The sequence below is a fragment of the Falco rusticolus genome, chromosome 6 (genome assembly GCF_015220075.1).
Source record: "Falco rusticolus isolate bFalRus1 chromosome 6, bFalRus1.pri, whole genome shotgun sequence".
Classification (NCBI taxonomy): domain Eukaryota; kingdom Metazoa; phylum Chordata; class Aves; order Falconiformes; family Falconidae; genus Falco; species Falco rusticolus.
The window spans coordinates 62,169,686-62,195,579 of NC_051192.1; the positions used below are offsets into that span (position 1 = coordinate 62,169,686).

The 25,894-nt window shown below is 38.3% G+C and overlaps 1 protein-coding gene across 2 annotated transcripts in view; it reads left to right on the forward strand.

The window, feature by feature from the left end:
* Positions 1–271: 271 nt before the first annotated feature.
* NOL10 (nucleolar protein 10) overlaps positions 272–25,894 on the forward strand; it is a 53,906-nt gene continuing 28,283 nt past the window's right edge. The window contains exons 1-13 of one of the 2 annotated variants that reach the window (XM_037392062.1): positions 272–386; positions 854–899; positions 1,622–1,720; positions 2,506–2,583; positions 4,454–4,491; positions 8,576–8,712; positions 9,475–9,540; positions 10,974–11,034; positions 11,548–11,633; positions 11,982–12,060; positions 13,268–13,417; positions 15,792–15,858; positions 21,970–22,022. In XM_037392062.1, coding sequence (XP_037247959.1) covers positions 321–386; positions 854–899; positions 1,622–1,720; positions 2,506–2,583; positions 4,454–4,491; positions 8,576–8,712; positions 9,475–9,540; positions 10,974–11,034; positions 11,548–11,633; positions 11,982–12,060; positions 13,268–13,417; positions 15,792–15,858; positions 21,970–22,022 — 1,026 coding nt within the window. In that variant the 5' untranslated portion in view covers positions 272–320. The remainder of the gene's footprint in view (positions 387–853; positions 900–1,621; positions 1,721–2,505; positions 2,584–4,453; positions 4,492–8,575; positions 8,713–9,474; positions 9,541–10,973; positions 11,035–11,547; positions 11,634–11,981; positions 12,061–13,267; positions 13,418–15,791; positions 15,859–21,969; positions 22,023–25,894) is intronic. The other variant, XM_037392063.1, reaches the window with a different exon arrangement.

Genomic DNA, 25,894 nt, shown 5'->3' on the forward strand with positions numbered 1-25,894 from the left:
GCCACAGCCCCGCCAGGCGGCGGCCCCTGCCCTCGGGCGGCACAAGATGGCTCCGGCCCGCCGAGGGGGGACGCCGCCGCCGCCCGCCGCGCCTGCCACAGGCGCTTCCCGCGCTAGGAACGGACGGGCGGGGAGACGGGCCGCAGCGAAGCTGTTCCGCGGCGAGCGGCGGCGCTGGCCAGGGGCGGCCACTTCCCTGTGCGGCAGATCGGGCCTGACCCACCAGCAGCCGGGCCGCGCCCGGCCCCGCCGCCGCCAGCCGGAAGCCAGCCGCCTTCCGCTTCCCCTCCGCCCGGGAAGAGGCGGGCCGAGTCGCGGCCATGCAGGTCTCCAGCCTCAACGAGGTGAAGATCTACAGCCTCAGCGCCGGCAGGAGCCTCCCGGAGGTGAGCGGCCGGGCGGCCGGGAGAGGGCCGCCGAGCGGGGCGAGGGGACGCGCTGCCGGGCCGGGCTCCCCTGCGGCCGAGTGGCGGGGTCCCGGGCTGCCCGCCGGCGGCAGGAGGCTCCGGGGGCGTGCGGGGCCCGGCGGCTGGCTGAGCTGCCTCTTCTCCCTGCGGGCTTGTGTTGAGTGTAACTAAAACCATCCGTAAGGATTTCTTAAGCTAAACATGCGGTTTGAATGCGTGTATGTCTAACTTGTAGGTGTGTTATTCTACGGACCCTTAAAAACCAGGACTGTAAGTTTTCTCGGTGTGGCGTGGTTAAACTCATCAGCAGAAATTTTAAAATAATAAAGAAAAATATTATTAGCGGCCTAATGGACTTATGCTTCCAAGTTGGATAAACTTGTAAGTGATTCTCTGGTTCTTGCATGAATAATCTGCTCAAGACTGATTTATATATTTTCTTACAGTGGCTCTCTGACAGGAAGAAAAGAGCATTACAGAAGAAAGATGTGGGTGAGTTTTCCTGTCTCAGAGTCCTCAGTAATATTCTGCTGCACATATGCAACATGCAAACCCACAGGGAGACAGCTTTAGTAACTGATAGCTCGTATTTTAAAAGCTACAAAATTAAAGATATAAATAGTTACTTCAGCTTTCTGTATAGCTTTATGTGAATAAAGTATTACCAGTATTGTTTTAAATTCAGACATTAAATATCAGGGTTGTAGATGATGAATTCCATGTATAGCTTATGGTAAAGTCTGACTATAAACTCCTCATATATATATGCTAATCCTACAGTGCAAGAGCATTGTCATTTTAGCTTAAACTTGTTATACAAAATATATATGTACCATAGGATGCGTTGTACAAGGAACTCAACCAAAGAATAAGTGCATAGAGTTAGTAGGAGGATGTAGTACATCATACAACATCTTAGTTGTGTGAAATATATGATGAATATTTGCTACTACGTTATGTAATAGCTGGTTGCGTAGTTATCTCTGAATAGGCATTTATTTCGCGTGGAGGTAGTGTGCTTTTCAGGATTAACAGACTGTATTAATCTGCTTGAAACATGTCAATTATACTTGAAAAAATCTTTATACTTGAAAAGATATTAAGAGATATTTCCTATACTCAATTAACTCAACATGCTTCCGTAAGAAACTATTACATTTTTTTGGACCGATACAGTTGTGCTACCATTGCAAAACTTTTTTTTTTCTTTCTAGATATTCGTAGAAGAATTGAACTTATTCAAGACTTTGAAATGCCCACGGTCAGCACAAAGATTAAGGTATCAAGAGATGGACAGTATATTATGGCAGCTGGTGAGTTAATGAAGTGAGTCTCTAGCAGAGGTCAAAAATGCTAGAAAATCTTGATTGCAGAATGACAGTATTTCAAATAGAATTGATGGGTTCATTTATAAGTGGAGCATTGAACAGAGTTTTGGAAGCTTAAGATGTGATACAGTGGTTGTCTTGGTAGCAGTATTGTGAAATACTTCCTTTTAGAATACAGATGTTCTTAAATCATGAAACAGTTTGGGTTGGAACGGACTGTTGACAATCACCTAGTCCAACCACTCTACCACCAGGGGTTTGTAATTCAATTAAAAACGAAATTGTTTATAATACAGTTTAAAACTAATTTCTTAATTATTTTTATTGTACGTACAGAAATTTGCTTTAAATAACTTTTGAACGTCATTGTTCGAGTATTGTTTTAAAGGATGGAGGATAATGCTACGCTTTATAACTGTGAAAGGAGGATCTAACCATGAATACTTTAGTAGGTGTTAATAGCATAAGGAGACTTGCTCTTTCAGACTGACTGGAAGGTATTATTAAAATCTGTATGATGTATCTGGTAATCAGAAGAACCTATGTACAAGCAGGGTGCTTTCAGGCACCAAAGACAAAACTCAGGCCGTAAGGTTATGTTACTGAGGGTCATGTTTTTCCAGTCACAGAGACTTTGGTAAGATCAGAATAATTACAGTGAAATGCAGTAAAGCCTGTATATGTAAGACATTATATTAAAAAAAAAAAAAAGAGCTTTAATGTTATCTTTTTGTTTATTGTTTTTACTAAAGATCGAATTATTCTTTCAGGAACTTACAAGCCAAGGGTCCGCTGTTATGATACCTATCAGTTATCCCAGAAATTTGAAAGGTGCTTAGATTCTGAAGGTTAGTATAAGCTATGGCTGTTAGCACAAGATATCTTTCATATATAATTCAGTTCGGACTCAAGTAGAAATCTCCCTCGCTGCGCTGAGGAGACAGAATGTATTTTGGGAGAACACAAGAATCTAGATTAAAACATCACCTGGTCTTTTATCTCTGTTTTTCCCTTCTCCTCCTCCTTCACCATTCTTTACTCTGTTGGAGTGGTGTGAAGAATGTAAGATTTACCTTGAGCCAGTAAGTGTGGGGCTCAGAGTGAGCGTGGCTGAAGTCTGTCCTCTGTGCAGGGAATGTGATGTGGGTATGATGGCTGGGTAGTGGCCAGATCTCCCTTCTTTCCCCTTCTGTGAAGCAGTAAGGTGGGAGAAGGTACTGTGCTTGCATTGTCGTTACTGAAATGAGTTCTCACTCTTTTCTCTCTGTAGCCCAAGCTCAGTAGGTGAATTACAGGGTAAAGAGAATTCCCTGAGAATGGGTTGCTTTGTTTGTTTGGTTTGGTTTTTTGTTTGTTTTCTTGGAAACAAGATACTTAAGGGTAGGTGGCATCATCACCAAGGCCCTAATTACAACTTGTTTGCTACTCATTTGGAGGGAGAACAACTGTAGTGAGGCAACCAAGGAGCCATCTAGACAATGAGAAAGGGAGAATCTGCTGGCAGTTAGATGAGGGGAGGAGGTCAGAGCTGCTGTGGCTCTGAGTTTTGAGGTGCATAGATTTGGAGAGCAGTGGGGTTTTTTTGGGTGGTGGTGGTGGTTTGGTTGTTTTGGTTTGGTTTTTGTTAGAAGTCTGATGGGTGAAAACTGGGATACAGGGGTGACCAAAGCAATGAGGGTATGAGCACAGAGTGGCAGAAGTCCTAAATCATCATGGAAGAATGAAACGGGTTTAACTGTGGTGTATGTGAAAGTGATGTGAAAAATAAAAATTAAGAACGGCTAAATTAGGTCAGGAAAAGTGCAGTAGAGCATGATGGTGTTTCTTTACCCTGTGTGTCAGGACTACAAGGAGTAACATAAGGTGAAGGGACAGTGCTACAACATAGCAAGAGGGGAGGTGGTGTGGGCAGGGTTCAGAGAGGCTGCAGAGAGGAAGGTATGGCAAGAGTGAGACCCACTTTAGAAGAGTAGGAATCATTGTAATAGTAAATGCTTGCTGGTGATTAGAGCTTAAAGAACATTTTTTGGAACTGGCATCTTACTAGATTGCGAAAGTATGTTTAATTTGAAATGTAGCAAAGAGTCACTTCAGGTAACGTTTAAATGAGCTACTTCATTTAAATGGAACCAATTTAGATGAAGCAGCTACTCCCTAATGTTCCCAACCCAGCTCATTTAAAACTAGGCAAAGTTCAATATGTTGTAGTGTTTAGCAGGGATAGTAGCTTCCAAATCTGTGATATTTTTTGAGCCTTAAAACTTGTGAGAAAGTGCTGACCCCTTAGAAGGATTGTACATGCAGGTTTGTGCATAGTGTGTCTAAACTAGTGTCATTTTTTTAAATCATGTTTGATGGATTACATGATGTGGTCCATGGACCACACACTCACTGAAAACCATTTGATTAGGTCTTCCCCAGCCAATAAATACATGGTCGAGCGTTGTGTTGAGGAACATGTCAAGTACACAAGAATGATAAAAAGATTACAGGATGCTTCATATGTTTCTAAAGTTTTAGAAAACTACACTATTTTGCAAATAAAGTTATATAATTAAAGATTTTATCACAATGTCTGCATTATGCATTGACACCTGTGGGGAATACTTATATGACTAAAGGTTAGCACCAATGTAAATATTTTCGGGATTTACGCCAATGTTTGCAAATAAGTTTGCTGACCTAGTTGACTTAAAATTCTCTTGCTCTCTCCTCTAGTGGTTACGTTTGAGATTTTATCAGATGATTACTCAAAGGTATGTTTAATGTTTTCAGTGTATAAATGAAAAAATTGTTTAATATGTATATTAAAATGCATTTTCATATATAGTAAAGGCAGTCAACACAACTTTCAGAGTAGAAGAATTTTTGTTTCAGGAATTGTTAACAGGATAAACATTTTTTGTACATTCAAAATGTTGTTTCTGTGTCTCTTTGTATTATAATTTGCCTTACCACTTTTAAAGTCTTCTGTCTGTAGGGAAAAACTTCAAATAATGATCTGGCCTACAAACAAAATAATGTGAAAAACGGAATTAGGTGTTTTTTCTAGGGTAATGTTAAGTCGTAATCCTTTGTGACAAGTCATAAGCTGTTACACCATTTTTGAGAGGTGGGATAGCTATAGGTAAGTCAGTAGCCTGATTTGTCAGTGTTATTGTAGCTGTGATTAGCATAAGTATATGAATGAGGCAAAGATTGTGGAGGGGAGTAAATATTTTGGGGTTTTGTTTGTGTGTTGTTTTGTTCGTGTTTGTTTTTTTTTTTTAAATGAATAGCTGTACCTGGAGGAAACAGTTGAGTTCTTAGGACCATCATATTTTGGGGTTTTGTTTGTGTGTTGTTTTGTTCGTGTTTGTTTTTTTTTTTTAAATGAATAGCTGTACCTGGAGGAAACAGTTGAGTTCTTAGGACCATCAGCTCTTTTTCAGGCCCAATTCAGTTACTGCTTCTAATGCTATTTAACACCTAGCTTGTTTCTTCAGCTGTAACAGTTGGTGTAATAAAAGGTGTTACTTCTTTCTGTAAATTTTGCTTTTCTGATTCATCAAAGTATTGTTTCAAATTAAACATTAAATTTAAGCATACAATTTTGCTGATTTCATTAGGACAAGCTGTTGTTTTTTGGTGTGTGGGGTTTTTTTTGTTTGTTTTGTTAAGTATTTATTTTAATACTTTTTTCTGAGAAGAGACCTTATCATTTCTGGTACAGGTTTGTTTCAATAAATTTTACTGTTTGATGAGAGACATTATCATCTAGCCTTCTGTCTTTAGTCTTTTCAAAAAATTTTCCAGTGAGATTTCCAAGAATGTGTCTGAATTCAAGTAGCAGAAGGCAGTAACTGGGACAGTATAATAGCCTCCCACTTAGCTGTCTGAGGGAGGTTGTTTCTGGTAATACAGGCCAAACAGTTATTTGGGAGACTGAGGAACACATTGTGTTCACAAATTTGTTTCTGACTGGTTACAAACAGTAAGGCTTGTGTGTGTGTTCAGCTGAAATTGGTACTCTATTTCGGACTGAAGCCCTGCTTTCAGTCCTTAATACAACCTTATGTTTAATTTGATTTTCCGAAAACTTACAAATCATTAGAAAGAAAACTTAATTTCAGGAAGCTGTCATAATGTTTTGATCATGTTAGAAAAAGGGAACATTGAGGAATTACATTTGAAATTCTTAGAATCATAAAAATATTGATTGGAAGGGGATCTTCAGGCGTCCTTTAATGCTTGAACAGGACTGTCAAAAACTGCAGGCATATGGTGGTTCCACAAATTCACTGAATAACTTGTTGTAATGCTGTACTACCTCGTTGTAAAGAATTTTTCCTTCCTGTCCAACCTGCCCGTGAAAATCTGAAATTTTCACTGTTGCTATGGCAAAGGGTTTGACTTGTCATTCTTGTAACTGCACCTCATTTGCTGGCTGCTATTAGGTTATCCTGCAGGGTGCTCTTTGCCTGACTAAACAAGCTAAGGTTCTCCCAGCCTCTCCTTCTTTTGTACATTTTGTGTTCTGCCCCAAACAAAACATTTGTTTGTCTTGGTAGCCCTTTTGATGCTCTCAACATCTCTCTTGAATTGGGGGCCCCAAAACTGGACACACTGCCTCATGCTTTGGTAGCACAAGGAAAACAGCTTCTCTCCAGTTTGCTCCCACTGTCTCTGTAATGTTGCCTTTTGAGGCTTATTTGCATCTTCACAGTGAGAGCACACTGTTAGCTTTTGGTTATACTGGTATCCATAAAGCCAGTTACACTTCTCTCATAAGTTGTAGTCTTGGACTGAGCTTCAGACTTAGGAGAGAGTGGTATCTTTTTTTTCTTTCACAGCCTTTTGCAAAAAGACCTGTATTTCTGATTGGTATTTTTGCCACACACTGGCGGCTATGCTTTTGCTACCCTCAGGTTGAAGTTTTCTGGCAGTGACCAAAATCAATTTAGTATGAAGGAAAGACAAACATGATTTACAGTAAGTTGTATGCACTGCTAATGACAGAGGACACAAATCTCTTCAAGTTCAATATTGTAGAAATTTATCTTAAAGTTGAAAATTACTAGAGGTAAAGCGATCACAAGCAGAACATCTGGTTGGTTTTGGCAGCTATCAAAAACTTTGTAAAATATCTTTGGAGCTAGAGCAGGTGAGAAGAAAATTCACTTTTGTCCTTGAAAGCAAACTGCATCTTCTCTCTTTCCTGGTACTAAGTTTTTGGTGGCTTACTGGTAGTGAACTAAGAGAATGTGATATGATTTAATTTTGTGTTCTCATAGTTCATGTAGCTTCTGTACTGCATGAAGATGCAGGCATTTCTTCTATAATGATGACAGAGAAAAGATTTGATCTGGGCATTGTTTCAAACAAGTAAGTAAAGAGCTTTGCTTGTTGTAAATCTCCAGTTAAAAGCGTAAAGGCATTAAGCATGCAAAGGATTGATTGGGATGCAAATTAAAAAGATCATTGTACAACGCCAACTGTGCAGCTGCATCGGTAATCTCGTATGAAATCATAGTTACGGGGACAGGTTGCCCAGAGAAGCTGTGGATGCCCCATCCCTGGAAGTGTCCAAGGCCAGGCTGGATGGAGCTCTGAGCAGCCTGGTCTAGTGGAAGGTGACCCTGCCCATGGCAGGGGGTTTCTTTACAGAAAACTATTCTGTAATTCTGAAAGATGATACTCTACTTGGTCTTGGACTAAGGTGAGTGAGTCCGTGGATAAATGTTGAAACACTAGGGTTTCTGGTATTAGAAAAAGCAGAATTAAGGGAGGACTTAATGGTATATAGGCATGAAGTACTAGCCAAGGTCAGTCTGTGTCTTGTAAGGGAGGAATATACAGATATGTAAATAAAGACAACAGATTTAAAATAACTTTTGTACCTCGCATTTCTTGAGGTTCTCATCCATATTTGCATTGGTAACAATATAGTCCAGCAGTAGGAAATGTAGAGTCTTCAATGGTCTACTACTTCTAGAAGATGCATGGACTATACAGATTTGAAACTAAACTAGCACTCTTTTCTAATCTAAGCTAAATAGAGATGGGGCTCAGAGTCAAGAGTTAGCCTGAGATTATCTATACAGTTTCAGTTTGTATGCATCGTGGCATGAGTTTGGATCAGGCCACCTGTTTCTTCATCACACAGTGCTTGGGTGTGGTTTGAGGTACAGCATGAGTGTAACGGATGGTGTGGATGATGCTGTCTCTGGAGTGGGAAGAATTCCTTCATATGATTTGAGTTGTGCCATGTTAACTTGCCATCAGGACTATAGGGGCAGGTTCTGGCCTATTTTATTTACTACTAGTTAGCCTAGTAATTCCTCCCTGCGGGGTTTTGCAGGACTGAGATGTTTGTCTCAGTTTCAGAAAGAAACAACGTGCTTATTCAGTTGGCAAACAACAACAACAAAAAAAGCACAGAGGTCGTTGGTGTCATTATTGGAATGCTGCCATGCGTCAGGACATTCATGTGCTTAGTACCTATGAACATATTGATGTCTGCGTGGCATTGTACCTGGAAGAAGTTAACTGTCAGAAGTATAGGTGTTAATTCTGGTGCAGCAGAACACTGAGATGGCTATACTGCTTCTGGTTGCAGAGTCACTTTCAGGATGTCGCATATACTCTTGTGAATATTCATTTAATGTTTATTAATAAAGCTTTTTGCTGTGGCTAATGAGAATGATGAAGCACTAGTCGATTCTGTCTTTTTAATAGAAATGGTTTGAATGAGTTGTGATAAACTTGTCTGTGAACTTGAAAAAAATCACTGTAAGACAAAGACAAATTGCGGAGCTTGTCAGCTTCTGTATGTTTCAGTGCTTTCTATTTTCTTTTCAGATTGTCTTCTTGCAGTGTGGTAGATTTGTGGAGTTTCATTCGCAACATGGCCATTACTACAAGACAAGAATACCAAAATTTGGTAGAGATTTCTCTTATCACTATCCATCATGTGACCTGTATTTTGTAGGAGCAAGGTATTGATCAAGTGCATTACTTTGTTTCACTTTTTTAGCAACGTTTTCCAGGAATAAAATGAACAATGAAATACCAGAAAAGTTAAAAATTGGAAGAAATGGCAGTTCCTTCCAATTTAATAACTGAGACTGTTTGTGAAGAGTAGAAAATATGGGAAGACTAATATAAATTCAGTTGCTTGTACTGTTTTAATACTTTTTTTCCCTTTGATTCTTAAACTGGGTACATTATATGTTAGCAAATTTGTTACAAAAAAATCTCAATTCAGTGTACTGTTTTAAAAAGTGATTAGCATCTAAGTGAGGGAAGTTAAGTAACTTTTTCTATCCTGGTTGGTGTTTTGTTGCTGTTAAAATGTGAGTCAAATCACATATAATTAGTTGAGTTTGTGAGAAATCATAGTAAAAATAAAATGAGGTCTTCAGGATTTCATACAAAGTAAGTAGCAATTTAAGATATAACATAAATCATAGGAAACTGAAAGATCCTAAAAAAGGAATTAATGCTTCTTTTCCCTGGAAAAAGAATAATTGGTAGGATATTGCAGTGTAATAAATATCTTTGGTGAACATGCACATTTTTCTCTGTATTTTTAACACTGAAGGACAGATTTGTCTTAGTTTTTAGGTTGTGAAACCTGAAAATTTTATATTTAAAAACTCCTGTTGACAGCCTGATTTTACTATAACTTCTCTAAATTTGCAGCAGTATTTTTCAGTATTTGTAAGAGAAAAGAGTAATTTTGAATTTTTCCATTGTAGTTCTGAAGTATACAGGCTGAATCTGGAACAAGGAAGGTTTCTGAACTCCCTGCAAACTGACGCTTCGTAAGTTATCTGTAATGCATGACGTCTATCTGTCGTCTTTCCACCAGGTGGAAGCAAACGACTAGCATGCTCTCCATCAGTACTGTATCTCAATGCTGCCCAAACATCTTGTTGTGTTAAAAAGGAGCATATGCCGAGCCTGAGCCTCATTTTATGTTCTGTAATTCTTTGTTCTAGTTTTTATGTTTTAATTGAGTTTTCTTTTGTGGATATTTTAAAATTACTTAATATGGACTTGTAATAGGTATTATATAACTTGATCTTAAGAGCATTTCATTAAAACTTTGCCATTATTGCTCAATTTAGCCATCATATAGAGATCTACCCACAGGGTATGTACTTTCCCAGACATGTCTTTGTCCTTCTGCTCTTGGAGTAGCCCAAACAGAATTTTTATATCTCCAGCATGTGTCTGATTCTTTTGAAAACCCTACCAGAGCAGGAGCTGGGCTGCTTTAATGTGGGGAGAAGCAGATGAGAAGAACAGACTCACCTCGATAAAATGTCTAGTTGGTGGGCAACAGCTGGTGTTCAGTGGGTAGGATAGCTTAATGGACAAAGCAGTATTTAGGAAGGCACAATACAGAAACTGAGCAGCAGGAAAAAAATAAAAAAGGTGGGAAAATCCTGGAGTGGAAGAGCTAAAGGTGTAGTGTAAAATCTGAATTACAGAGGTGAGACTTGAAGTTGGGAAAAGTTGTGAGGTGGGGAGTTGGATGAGTTACAGAATTAGAGGTGGAGGGCTTTGAATGGAAGAAGTTGGAGAGTACTGGGACAAGTGGTGTGTAAGGGCAAATATTTATACTTTGGAAGAACTGTTGGAGAAATACAGGACTCTGTTGAGAAATATGGTACTTGAGTGAGGGAGGGGAAGACAGGCCATTCATCAGAGTATGTGGTAGATGTAAGCTTGAGAACATAAGTATTTGGGAAGACCTTTTGCCATAATTGAGTTGTTTAAGAATATAATGGAACAGAGCAATATGGCAAGGCTTGGTGGTAGGTGTGGGCAGAGAAATGCAGAAGCATTCAGGTTGGAGAGAACCTCAGAGCCCAGCTTCCTGCTGAAGACGTAATCACACTGAATTCTGATGAGTTTTCCCAGGGGGGGTCTTAAAAACTCCAAGGATGGAAATTCCACATCTTCTGTGGGCAACCTGTTCCAGTGCTTAATTATTTGCATAACATTAAAATACTTTCCTTGCATCTGGTTGGAACCTTACCTGTTTCAAGTAACCAGCGCTGTCTCTGATGGCTCCAAATTTTTGGTCAGCCTCTCAGAGTATAGGAGGGTGCTATTAAAGCAACCAGTCCCTCCCTAGGGCCAGCTTTTGCTTTTCCAGGCTGAGCATTAGGGTACATGATTACAGGAATCTTTTTAGTTGTGTTAAATTATTCTGAGGTCATTAAACTTACTCTTTTTTCTGTTTTAGAGAGAGTAATGTCTGTGACATAAATCCTGTACACTTCTTGTTCGCTATGGGGACGGCTGAGGTAAATGTTTGCATTCCTTATATAAAAAGGGCAGTATTGTGTGTTTCTTTTTTTATATTAGTTTGCCTGAGGATAAGAAGAAATCATGACAGGAACTTAATTAATCAATTTGATCTCATCTGCTAAGTATAGATCCATTAAATAAGGTGACTTTTTAGAGAATAGTGCAAATACAATTTCTGAGCTACCTTGGTTGCTGAGATGCTTGAGATTTAGCAGGTAGGAGAGAAAATAATGTTACCTTGCTATGCAGTACAGCTGTCTGTAGAAATTAGCTAGCATGTGTACCCTATTATCTTCAGAAATTTAGTGTTAGTGATTTTGATTGAGGTCACGTTTTTTAAAAATACCAGTGAAATCTGTGGAGCTTGTATGCTATTAGAACAATTCATGTCAACTTGGGGAACTTGGTTAATTTTTCATAGATTAATTCATAATTTTCTTTAAACACTTTCAGAATACCAGACTTCTGTTGGATAAGCTTGAAATATGTTTTTTTTTTAAACTGTTTAGGGTAAAGTGGAATGCTGGGATCCTAGAACTAGAAATCGAGTTGGTGTGTTGGACTGTGCTTTAAGCAGTGTGACAGCAGATGCAGAGTGAGTAAAGGCTACCTTTCAAAGTGTGTTCTTCTGTTTCTTTCAGAAGTTTTGCATTTAGGAACAGATCCCACTTTGCATTAAAATGGCCTGCCCAAGGTCTGGTCTTGTTGCTGGTGTGAATAAAGGGTTTTCTTAGTCATAAAGGAGTCTCTTACTGATCTGAGTACTAGTGGCTACTTCTCTATACAACCACAAGTTGTGGATGTAAACAATGCAGCTTTTTGAAGTAGTATTTCTGAGTGATATCTGTAAATTAATTTTAATTAATTAGCTATTTTTAACATTTCAAAATTATTTGCAGCCTTTATTGAAAGAATGTCTAACTATAAGCATCATGCTTTGCAGGATAGATGGTTTACCATCCGTTTCAGCCCTGAAGTTTGATGGAGCTTTGAATATGGCTGTTGGAACAACTACTGGGCAGGTAGGCTTAACTTCATCTACAGCAGTTCTTAGGAGTTCTTGCAATTGCCAGTCCAAGTATATCATACATTGAGTGCACTTATTGTAATGTTAATATCTATTAACACAAATTATTATTAAGAGTGTAAATTATATGTATAGAGAAGTAATAGTCATTCTTAAACTGCAAATTAATTTTGTCAAATGGTCTTGCTCTTTAGAACACTATAGGGACCACTTAAAGTCATCACAACCTACATACTAGATAACTTCCAATTCTGTAGTTTCCTTATGACTTCAGTCAAGTATGCGGGGATGTTGCTGCTTTTTGAGACTATCAGTACCATCTCAATGCAACATATGCTCTCAGTTATCTTGATGGTGGCCAGAGAAGCAGAAGTGATTCTTTCAACTATTGTTTTTACTGTCTTATCTTTCTATAAAGCAGCACTTATATTCATTGATTCATTGTTGCCATCATATTTATAAAATGATGGTGGGGGGTGGGGGGTTCTGCCTTCATCAGTCTTTTCATGGGTTTGGAAAACTAGCCTGTCAAGAGCAAGTATGTATGTAAGAGTTGTATTTACAATAATGTTAGCATACGTACCAGGCAAGTTTTATTGGAGATTATACTTTTTTATTAAACAAACCAGTAATATTTTTTTCCCCAAAATTATTAGTATTCACACTTTGTGTATGAAAGATTCAAGCAAGGTCTCTTAAGTTCCATAGGAAACTCTGGAGATAAAAATGCAGGTTTCTGGAAGACAGGGCCTGTATTTTCTACCTTCTTTAACATAAAAAATTACATTCTGTGGGGTTTCATTGAGTGGAAGTGTTACTGAATGTGGAAGGGGGTCTGAAAATTCAAATCTTGTGAGAACAGCACAAGGACCTGAAAGTGAAATATTAGTAATTAAAAAATGCTAACAGCCTTTAAAATGGCTCATTTTCCCAATAGGAATAAAAAATACTTTAGAAGCTCTTAAATTTGCTCTTAATTTTTCTAGGCTGAAGCATGCTGAGGTTAAAATATACTGCCAGATTAAACTAGGCTCACTTAATAAACTATTTTCAGAAATTAAAATGATTTCTTTTATGTAAATTCTGTCCGTGTATTTCAGTAAAACATCTCAAGTTTAGTTAAGTCTTCAGTGAAGATCTGATGTGCATGACTTCCTCTTAGCATTACAATATTGTAAATTTAATCCCTTTTATTCTTCAAGGTTTTATTATATGATCTCCGGTCTAGTAATCCATTAATAGTCAAAGATCACCACTATGGCCTGCCTATTAAGTCAATTCAGTTTCAGCATCAGTTGGATTTAATTATCTCTGCAGATTCTCGAATCATAAAAATGTGGAACAAAGATACGGTAAGTGTTTTTTTGTTGCTGCATTCAAATTTTCTAATTTTTACTTCCTTTTTGTTATGTTTTTTTCATGCAGCTTGAATAACAAAGCTGAAATTCAGTGTAGGAAGTTGAATTTTTAATATGTCCTAATTTACATAACACTTTGTCCAGTCTGACTAAATAAACCAGCATCTGGGAAGTTATTCAACCGCCTGTCAGGTAAAAGATACAATGTCAGTTTTTTTTTTTTTAGCTGTTTGTACATGTCTGCCTCAGATGCTCCTTTCAATAGAAGGGTTTAAACATGAAAGGTACTACCTTAGCCATTGCCCTGGTTTGTGTATTTCTCACAGTATGCTTGAATACATCCATTTGCAAATTTTCATCAGAGAAAAAATGGTCATTCCAATTCCCTGCTCAAAGCAGGGCTAACTTGAAAGGTAGGTCAGTTAGTTTATGACCTATTAAAATCAGGTGCTTCCTATTTTCATAGAAACCTATTTGGAGATTGAAGCAGATACTATGCCTAGATCCAAATCAAAATGTGTATTATGCTGTAATGGGTTATGTTGCAGTAGGCAATGGCTTATCTCTGCCTTTTGCACCTTTGTGTGAAATGGAAATCTCTAATTTTCGTAACACTTCCTTTCATTACATTATACAGTTCTTTTTCTTATCTTTCTGTCAGTGAAGCTTGCACAAAATGTTACCCCATAGGTTCATAGTAATACTGCTGTAACTTGGTTTGGTTTGAGGGGCTAACTTTAGTCATTGTATTTTAGAAGGACTGAAAAACGTGCACCATCTGTACTTTTCTAGCTTTATAGTGAAACATACCAAGAACAGTTGTAGTAGTTCAGAGGCCCTTTTTTCTGACTATTTCAGGCAGTCATTTCTCTATTGTTTTGCTTCTTCATAAACTTTCAACAGCCTCTTTTATTTTTTCTGTGATCGCAAGCGGTTTTTTGCAAGCTCCTCTGCAGTTATTTTTTATTGTTTAAAAGAACAAATACATTATTGGTTATTATTTAAAACATCTGCAGTGGCTGCTCTCCATTTTTCCTAGGTGTATATATATTTCCCTCATTGAGAGTGAAACACTGTAAGGTTTGTCAGGTGGCCTCTGCAGTGGGAAAAGGGAGGGTTTCTTACTGCTGGAAGGCAAAGATAGCTTTGGACTCTTTCCTAGAGTATGTTCCAGCTGGCTCCACCTCTCCCAGATGTTGGTTCCTGACTATCTCTGGCTGGGAACCAACTGCAGAGGCAGACTGTGGGGTGGAGAGCATATGGCTTTGATACCAGAATAGCCCCATGCTGAGACGTGCCTTGGGGTGGGGAGCATGAGGCTTTTGTCTGCTAAGACCGGGGTGGGGGAGGACTCTTATTAATCATCGGGGAGAGACCAGAGGTGGGTGGGGTAACAGCATGTAACTGGGAGGGAAAGGAAGGGCCCAGAAAGGTAGGTGGGATTGCTGCAGGGAAAGAAAGAAGAGGAATAGGATCAAAATTTGCTCTGTTCCTGTCCCTCATTTAGAACAGTGTAGACATGTACTCTCATGCTTTGGATTCTGTGGCCCAGTTCTTAGAGACTCTTCCTTTACTGGCTGTCTTGTGTGTTGGCTTATAAGAGCACCTGTATTTTGTCTGGGTTTTTCAGACTCTGTTCCAATTCTTATTTTTTTCAGAATGTTGTTTCCTGCTTTTACCTCTTTCTTAAATAACCTTTATAACTTCAATTCTGATCTAAGCTAGATACCACTGGATGCTTTTACTACTTTTATATTTAGACCTCTTTAATACTGAGTTTATAAATTATAAACAAAGTGCTGAGCTATATTTCCTTTCATGTAGATGTGAGCAAGGTGGAGGAACCGAGCTCCAGAATAAAGTTCTACTTCCAGTCCATCATTTCAGCTAATGGTACTTACTAAAATTGAATTTAGTAGTTTTAAATAATTTTGAGTTGAACAAACTGAGGGTTACACTGCCAATGTGCCCAGAACCTATGGACCTTACCCCCCACCTTTTGCATAAAATAAAGTAAATCTAGCACATATATTTTCAACACAGAAGTGAGTTGAAAAGTTAGAGGTGCCACTGTACATTGCTGTGTCTTCAATAAATAGTAGGCTACGCTTCCTTCTAAGAGATCAGATCAGAGGCAAAATACAACATTGAGTTCTTTGTGTTGTGTTCAGATCCTTTAATAACATTTTATTAATGTTATTACATATATATATGACATTATATAAAAATATATACATAAACAGCAAAATCTGTTCCATCTTTATTCCATCTATTTCTTAGATTCTATAATGGCTATTCTTAATGTTTAGATTTCCTAAATTTAATTATATTGTTTGGAGTTCTTTATGTTTTCTTCCTGTAATTTCAGGGGAAGATATTTACTTCAATGGAGCCAGAACATGATATCAATGATGTCTGCCTGTATCCAAACTCAGGTAGGTTAGATATATTAATGCCTTAACACAAGCTTTCCCTCATTGAACTTAACCCAAGCTGTGGTCTTGTTTTTTCTGTTTAGGTGATACAAGTTAACTCTACTTTCCTCCTTATGACAGAGTTAGGAGTAAATGGTTACTTGTCAGTTAGTGTCATTGTTTCCTCTGCATCTGTATTAAATCGGAGCCTCTCTGCAGTTAGAAGTTGCTGTGCTGTCAGTTGAGTGACTGACCTCTTTTGCTCTTTCAAATAGCTGAAGTGTTTCATTTCATAAGAATAGGAATTTTGGCCTTTTGTCTCAGCTAAGTCCCACATGAATTGGAGCTTGCTTTCTAGAACTAGGAAAAATCTCTTTACAACAAGTTTTCGTATTTTTACAAGTGTTTACAACTATGTGGTCTGTCTGTGTTTTAGATACAGCATTTACTGTGCCCTCCCTTAGATTGAGGACTTTGGTTTTAAGTGTAGATTCTGTAGTGCACAGATTTGCATGCTTTTTGTGACTGTTTTCAAATTTGTCATTTCCTATAACGTTATGTTCAGAGGTCAAAACCGAGGGTCGCTTTTAACCAGTTTCCAGATCCTACCTTACAAGTAAGATACTTTACAAAATGGTGGTTGTGTGTGCACATGTGCTTTGGCTGTACCTTAGATTGCAACTGGCCTTAATCTTCCCTGCTTGATCTGAGTTGCTTAGTTCTTTACTATGTGACACCTTTTTCCTTTTTAGAAAGCAGTACTGAAAAAGATGTAATAAAACTAGGGCCACTAGAATGGCACAGGGTAAAATTCTTGAACCAGAGAATGCCTGTGTTGCAAACTCTGCTGCTATTTTAATTTTGGAGAAAGTTAGCAGTGAAGACAGAGCGACTTGGACTTTGCTTCATACTAGCAGCTCAAATTCAAGATTGTAGATAAGCGAGTTTGAGATTTTTAACGAGTTAAAACTTATCTTGTCTTTTCTGCCAGCTTCAGTTAAGAATGTGTCTTTTTTTGTCTTTTTTTTTTCCCTGTAAGATGAGCACTTATATACTGATTCCTGCTGAGATGGTAGGCATTTTTGACCTTATGCAGCAGCAAAACTGCAGTGGTCTGCAGGACCTCGCTGATGAAAATATTAACTTGCTTCTCAGGTTTAGCCCCCTCTGAAACAGAATTCCAATACTTAGGAATTGGGCTAGGTTTTTCTGAGCCCTCAGAAAGACATTGATAGCATTTTAATCTATGTTCCATATATTTGTTTTTGCCAGATCCATGTGCCAGAAATAATGCAAGCAGAGTATTGAAGCTTGCCAAAACAAGGACTTTATGGCATGGCACTGAGGGTACATCTCATGTGCCCTGGTTGTGTGTATGAATTCATTTAGGTGTATTTGAGAATAACTGTGTGGTAACACTGTGGACTGTGCAACGTGGAGGTGGACAAACCTGATCTGCTCTTATCCATAGTGGTTACAGAGAGAGATAATTGGAATGAATTATCTTTAGTATTTCGTTGAGGTTTCGTCTTTGAGCTTATTGATTTGATCCAAAAGAGAATCCAGGAGTGAATTAACATCCATGCAGCATTGATAATGAAGGGCTCATGACAGGGAGTGAAACAGAAGCAAGCTATTTGACAATGTAGAATCTTAGCGTAATTTAGGTTGGAAGGGAGCTTTGGGTGTCACCTATTTCCTGCTCAAAGCAGGGCCAGACTTGAGGTTAATCCAGCTTTGAAGTCTGATCAGGTTGCTCAGGTCATAAGCAGTCAAGTTTGAATACCTACAGGGGTGGACATCACTCAGCTGTGGATGCTGTATAGCCTCGGGTGTGTAGACGTGCCTCAAGTACTTTTGCAGAAATTATTTTCGTGAGACTGAAGGAAGAATCTTGCAGCACAGAGATTTGAATGCATGTATCTCCCCAGTGTTGCTTATTGGATATTGCCTTTTCAGGTGTCTGTGATCTAGATAGTGCGTTCCAGTCCTGTGTCTCATCTCTTCTCGAGTCAGTTCTGCTTTTCTTCTTATTATTTCTTTACTATGTCTGGTGGGGGGCAGGTTAATGTCTTTTGGTAAGAACTGTTGTGGGATGAAAACCGGGTTGTATTTTATGATTATATGGAGGCAGACGGGGAATCCTAGAACATGCTGCAGTGGAAGTTAAGAGGTTTAAGGTAGGAGTGATGCCTTGCATGTTTGTCATAAATACTGTTGCTCCAGAGTTTAAGATACCTAGCACCACCTCATGCTCATTGAGAATCTAAATAATAATAATAATTGAACATCTGAAAATAAGGAAATACTTTCAGTAATATGAGCTTGCAGTTGTGGAAATCTGCAAATAAAATATCATTTAAGTACCAGTATGGCTATGGCTCAGTGCTCTCATTGGTGCCCCTCAGCATGCTCAGGGCATCCTGGATGTTCATGAAGCCAGCACAGCTGAGGAAACCCAAGAGATTTTTGCCTAGCTTGTGTTTTAACATTTCATGAGAAACAGCTGCTCAGAAAGCCCATACCTTAATCTCACCCTTATGAAATAGTTTTAACACTTCATTGTCACAATTACAAAATACAAATAAAGAATTGGAAAAGAGAAACTACACTGTAACATAAAATATTCTGAAATAGTGACTGCATCAGTGGATAAGGGAAGAGCTACGAATTTCAACTATGTGGACGTCTGTAAGATCTTTTGACACAATCCTCCACAACATCCTTCTCTTTAAATTGGAGAGATGGATTTGATGCGTGAACTGTTCAGTGGAGGAACTGGTTAGATGATTGCATTCAGAGGGGAGTGGTCAACAGGTGGAGATCAGTGACAAGTGGTGTTCCTCAGGGGTTCATATTGGGACCAATACTGTTTGATATCTTCAGCAATGACATAGTGAGATTGAATGCACGCTTTGCGAGTTTGCAGAGGGCACCAAGCTGAGTGGTGTGGCTGGCACACCTGAGGGATGGGATGCCATCCAGAGGGACCCGGGTAAGCTTGAGAAGGGGGTCCATGTGAACCTGATGAAGTTCAGCAAGGCCAAGTACCAGGTGCTGCACCAGGGTTGGCACAATCCCCAGTATGTACATAGGTTGGGGGATGAAGGGATTGAGAGCAGCCCTGCAGAGAAGGACTTGGGGGTACTGGTGGATGAGAAGCTGGACATGACCTGGCAATGTGCACTCACAGCCCAGGAAGCCAGTTGTTGTGGGCTGCACAAGAAGCAGCGTGGGCAGCAGGGCGAGGGAGGGCATTCCGCCCCTCCACTCCGCTCCGGCGAGACCCCCCTGCAGCGCCGGGTCCAGCTCTGGGGCCCTCGGCACAGGGGAGACATGGACCTGTCGGAGCGGGTCTGGAGGAGGCCACAGACATGGTCAGGGGGCTGGAGCAGCTCTCCTGTGAGCACAGGCTGAGGGAGTTGGGGCTGTTCGGCCTGGAGAAGAGAAGGCTGCGGGGAGACCTTACAGCGGCCTTTCGGCACTTAAAGGGGGCCTATAAGAAAGACTGGGACAGACTTTTTACCAGGGCTTGTTGAGCTAGGAATAGGGGTAATGGTTTTAAACTGAAAGAGGGTAGATTTAGACTAAATATAAGAAAGAAATGTTTTACAATGTGGGTGGTGAAACTGGCACAGTTTGCACAGAGTGGTGGTAGATGCCCCATCCCTGGAAACATTCAAGGCCAGGCTGGATGTGGCTCTGAGCAACCTGGTCTTGTTGAAGACATCCCTGCTCATTGAAGGGGGGGATTGGACTAGATGATCTTTAAAGACCTCTTCCAACCCAAAATATTCTAGGATTCTGTCATTTATGGTAAACTGTGTATCAGTATAATGTGAATTATTCTTTTTCAAGAGTATTTTTTGAATTTTTTTGAAGTTCGTTTTTTTTAAAAATTAAATTTTTTTACCAACCAGCTTCAGTATTACTGCCTTTCATAGGAAGCAAATCCTTGTGTATCTTTGACCAAACTACATGGTGACAAAATTCAGTGGATCTCTTAAACTAGCTATGAGTTTCTTTTCGCTGATCATATGTGCACAGAATGGGGCTAGGGGAAAAAAGGCTTGCCAGTTACTGAAGTAGCCTTCACTCCAGTTAAGTTGTAGGACATAAATGAAGTTGAACAGCATCTTCATTGTGTAGAAAGCTGTCTAATTTGTTTCAGTTACTGTAAAAAAACCCAAATTTAAGTTAAAAATTTGCATTTTCTCAAACTGCTTCTCCTATTTACTACTGCTTCATACTCCTGTTTTTCGGACCATTTTCCAAAGATGAGTCTTATTAAAACCTTTTCTCTGGAAAAAGAGTCCTAATTTATTTCCCTTTTAAAGTGATCAAACTAGGCTGCTGTGTAGTTTGTTAGGGTGTGGTCTCCCCATAAAAAGTGGTTAAAACTAACAAGCTGAAACTATGAAAATGTGTGGAGTAGACTTCTCCTTTCACAGACTTGTTCCTTTTTTGTATTCTTTCATTTCCCCTGTAGTATATGCCCATGTACTGTTCCAAAGTCTGTTTTCCCTCCTTTAATTATTGGTGGAAGACTCAAAGAGGTTTTCCTTTTACTGTCATCTTTGAAGCACCTGCAGAATTTATTTCTGTCCTCTTGTCTCTAGTGATTCACGTTTAGTCAATGGAGAAATGCTTTGTCTCCTGAACTAGTAGTAAGCATACTGATATGTTAAGAGTGTGTAATCTATATACTATAGTACATTGTGTGTATATGTATGTACTATAATTGCCTGCAAACCTTTTCAGGTAGGGTTTTCAGCCTCAGTTTGCTGACTAAGCTTTCACAAATATCTTGCTTTGCCAAGGAAGCAAGCCCCCTTTTTTTTCTGACATTATAAGTCCAGCTGCATTGTGTATTTTTTAATAAAAGGATTAGGTAGAAAGGATTACTCCACCCATGTTAATTGCGTTCCTCTAGTTGGGTGTAAATTATATTTCTGCCCTCTGGGTGTATAGTAATTGACCCAATTATTCATAGTCTCAGTGGCATATGTTACAGTGCTTTTAGATCAGAATGTTATCTAACTTGATTGCTCTTTTCTTCTTCATATTCCATCTCTTGTATTCCTGGTGAACAGCTATGTTGGAAAGACAAAATTGAGATAAATGTAAAAGTGTATGCCAAATGTCCTTATTACTCTCATGTAGAAGGAAATTGAGAGCATTTCTCATTTTGAACTTACATGAAGTCTTGTGGCAATAGGAGATTTTTCCATGGATTTTAATACTTCTACAGTATTTTTTTATATTCAGAGTATTTACAAGCTTTAATCATGGTATTTCTTAGGTATATTCGTAGATATTTCAAATTTCCAGTTTGCCCAGGTTGGCTAGTATCACTAATATTACAGCACTTGAAGCCACAATATCCCGTCACTCATTTTGTGTTGAGAAGCTACTGTTGTTTTGATTGCCCAAGATAAAATACAAGTAAAGGTGTAAGCCATGTATGATTTATGACTGTTATATATGTAAATTATATATATATGTTATATATTATATATGTGTTATATATATGTATAAAATATAAATTAGGCTATAGTTGTGTGTTCAAAAACAAAACCCCCAAAACCCCTTGTATTAATAATACAAGTTTATACCCAAGGTAGCTTTTAAGTGCAATATGGGATGAACTGTTTAAGTTTGTTATGAAATATGGCAGCCCACGGTTGTCAGGAGTCGGTGTTGCTTGAAGTGGTGCCAAGCAGTTAAGTTAGAGGACAGAGGATGAATATGTAGGAAATGAAGCTTTGTTAATTGTGCTGCTATCAGACCTTTCTTTCCTTAGCATTTGACACAACAATTTATTATAGATCCCAAATAGCTGTTCTATTGCAGGCCAGGAATATGGACTGTATAAGCTACAAGTAATGTGATTTCACCCCTCCTCCCCTAACCTATGAAGGATTCTTTCCCTACAAATACTCAGGTTGCCATTTTGTGCCAGCAAATTTTCCATTTTTTTCATTTATTTTTTGGAAAGATTATTTTAAATTGTAAGTACAAATCTACTGCATGTGAATTAAATGCTTCAAGTGTGTATATATATATACTTTTTATTAAAGTAATGTTATCCTCTTGTGAGCAGTATTTTTAAATATGGAAATCTCTTTTTAGGAATGCTAATGACTGCCAATGAAGCCCCTAAAATGAATATCTATTATATACCAGTAAGTAATACAAATTGTTTTGTATTGTTGATATATTGTATATATATCAGTTGTTTGGTGCTGTTCAGGTATTCATGTTGGAAAATTACTTCTGCAAATTCACCTATACTTTCTCTGACTTTTCATGATGAAGTAAATTTAAGCTAACCATAATTTATTAATGTAATGTATTGAATTACTAAAAAACAGTTTGTAATTTTCCTTTTGCTGTCGACTCCAAAACTGGCTAGTGGCAGTAGGAAATTCAAGTGGAGCTTTGCTGGAAATAGTAATTTTTTGATATCTGACCAGAAAAGAATTCCTAGATAGAAGCTATGTAGCTTACTTCCAAGATAATAATTTTGATTTGTTGTGAAATATTTCATTACTGTCTTTAATATGTGGTGTATACAGTGACATAGTAATGGCAGTAATTATTATTCTCTGTTCTGACAAAGATGTTACTGTGTGGCTTCAGGTATGGCTCTTGGCTCTGGCTTATGTTCAATGTCCTACTTGAATTGTGCTTTTCACTTGAGAAGCTCTTCGCTTGAAAGAATTAACTGTAGGTTGTATCTTTGCAGGTTGGTTTTAGGGAGACAAAAGCAAGCCTTCCGGTGTTAGGGAATGATGCAGAAAATTACACTTGCTTTTCACTGTTGTTTTTGATTCTACACTGAAATTACTAGGGGTTTTTTTGCCTCGTAGGAGACAAATAGTAGGATATATATGCGGATGATATATACAGATTAGCTGACCAGACTCTAAAAATATGTGCACTTTCTCTGAAGTAATTTTATTGACGTTCTGGACAAACTCTAAGCTGCTGATTTTAAAATACATTTTTAACTGTCTTTTAAATCAGCCGAGAAGTCTGCATGCAGATAATGAATTTGAAATTAATGTAAATTTAATTTTCTTTAGCTTATTTCTGGGTTGTGTCTGTACATGTGTGTTGTGTCATGTCATCATGTCCCCCCCATCCTCCCCCCCCCCCCCATGATCTTGATTAAGTTTAACATGGAGATTCATCAGTTCACATTTTTCTTTGTGGAATAGACACTATATACCGGTTGTATGTACATGTCGAACCACAAAAGTATATTCCTGTCAACAATTCTGTACTCTGGTTGTATTTACTTCTGTTACTAGATTTTTGCATTTAAGGAAAGGAAAAGTTATATACACGTGTTTTGTGTGTCATTTATGTCTGTGTTCTTTGGATGTAAATATCCATTTCTATAATTCAGCTCTAGCCAACTTGTATTTTATTAACTGGAGCTATTCCATGCTTGGGTAACAAATGGGAGGGGGACAAAAAATGTTTTTGTATTTAAGAAAAACTATTAGCTGTAGTTAGAAGTGGAACGCTTTATTTCTCTTTACCTTGTTCTTTGTAAGGTTTAGAGAGTAGCTCTCAATTTTATTTTTTTTTGTCTGTTGTCTTTTTATTTAATGGAATGGGGAAGGCAAACTCCCATATTTTTAGTCTGAGTTTTTAAAACTTGAATGGGCTAGTTACTCAATTCCTTAAGTTCAGGTGGAAAAAGCATTATTTTTGTCACTAAGGCTAAAGTTCAACTTCTCTCTGAAAATTGTGCACTGACATTTTTTTTTTTTATGCAGGTGTTTATGATGTATGAACTTCACAGCTATAGTACATTAGAGGTGCATATCCAGCATTGCTACTTATCCAAAATACTATTTGTCTTGATTGTCACTAGTAATTAATGTTTGTTAGAACTTGTTCTAGCCAGTATTATTTTGAGTATTCTTGCATATATTGTAAAACAAAATGAAAAATATTTTTTACTCTTTCAAAAATCTCGCTCTTATAGAATCATCTTTGAATACTGAGTTAATGTTTCTGAAGTCAGATATGTAATTTTTAGCTAAGAAATACAATCACTATATTAGATCTCAGGTCATACTTAACAGACATTATTGCAAACCCAAATATTGACTGATATTATCTAGTATTTTTGCAGCATGCAGGCTATTCCAATGAAAATTAGCACTAAATCTTTCCTTAAGCCATCTTCCTTTGCCACTGTTCTTTGACTGTTAGTACCTGAGTCTGCCTGAACATGTTTAGATCATAAAATGGACGCAAATGATGAATGTTAGAGCATAAATCCAAATAGGAGTTCTATTTTTGAAATACTGTTGTGTGTAAGAAGACTTAAAATTTCATTCAAAGGCTACTGTCCAGATCAAATTCGGTTTTTGAATAAGCTAAACTCCAGTTAGCATCAATGGCTTTGGGTTTGAAGGCTGCTGAAGATATCTTAAATATACTGGCATGACTTTTTTTAGTCAGAAATCTATAGTTCATTTAAAAACATGAAATGCCTATTTTAGACAATAGAAAAGTTAAGTTTCTTTGAAACAGGAGTATCACACTGTAGTAACTGGCCTTTTTACCTTGTCTGCCTTTTTATGGGCAAGACTGAAGGGCTGGCACAGATACTGTTGTATAATTGCAGTATTTTTTACTGCACTTCCTAAAAATCAAGTATGTAGCTCACTAAATCTGTTTTGGTTGGCTGTTCTAGGCTTTTTTAATCTTCTTTTTAAATGAAGAGAATACAAAATGGAGAAGTCGTGTTAGACTTAAGCTGCTCTAGGGTATTTGTTATTAAGGAAAACTCAATGTTATTAACCTGTTCATGTTACAGTTCTATTCCTTGATCTTTTGGGCTAGTTATTTGAGCTCAGAGATGCACACCTGTCCTTTGGTTTCTGTGTCAGTAGGTTATTAAGGCATGGGGTTTTTCCATCCTTGGAACACTGAGTAATTTCCTTGCACAGGCGAAGATGAGTTTAGTTGCATGTATCTTTGGAGCAAAACTTTAAAGAGCTAGTGATTTGCTGTATTACGATCCCTTTTCGTAGTCTTGTTTTCTGGCTTTTTCTAAGAACTTGGATTCACTGTTTTTTCCAATGAATAGCTTAATTTTCTATTTGTTTGTTTACTTTGAGATAGATGTGAATGCTACTTAAAATGTGCCCTCTGTTTTTGAGATGTCGACAAGAATTGAGTTATAATTCTTGAATTCCACAACAGAATAAATGCCTGGGGGAAGTGCTGCTACTATAAAGGACAGTTGTGTTTCAGAGCTCTTGGAAGTATTTTTGTGTAAATAGAATCCATTTGATTGCCCTAGCCCCTCATTGCCCTGTAGTGCTAGTAATTATTCTCTTTTTTTTTAAGTCTTCATTGGAACAGCTACAAGAAATTACCATAGCTATGGTCAAGGCAGGTACTTCAGATCTCAAATGTACCTCAAACGTGCTGTGCTCTAGCCTTATAGTTTACAACATAAGAAAAAAATTCTTCAGAAGAAGAGATGCACAGAAGTCAGTCTAACAGAGCAGGAGTGCCTGTGTACACGGATGGGTGCAGACAGACCCAGCATCCTCTGTCCTTGATTGAAGTTGGCCAGACAGTGTAGGACTGTGCCCAGCCTAATATACCCTGCCTCTCAGCAGGTTTTATTAGTGTGGGCACAGTGCTGTGCTAACACAGCTACATGACTTGTGAACTGGAGCTGGCTCATGTCCGGCCAGCTTGGAGTAGGGTCTGACTGAGCTCATGTCTGACTGAATTATCTGTGTACATGTGCCCATTCTCTCCATTGTTAATGCCAAAGCTAAATTTCCATTGCAAAACCAAAAAATGACTGTCTCTTGAACTTCAGGATTATAAAAGAGTTGACAACGGGTATCATAATATTGTCTGTAAATGAATTGGCATGCGTCAGCTTTTCCTGCAGAATTTTCAGCAAGATAGGTATGACATTTGAGATTAGGAATGTCTGAGAGAACTATGTATTTCTTAAAAAAAAAATAAATCACCACCAGGGAAAAGAAGGTGTTTTTTGTTTACTAGA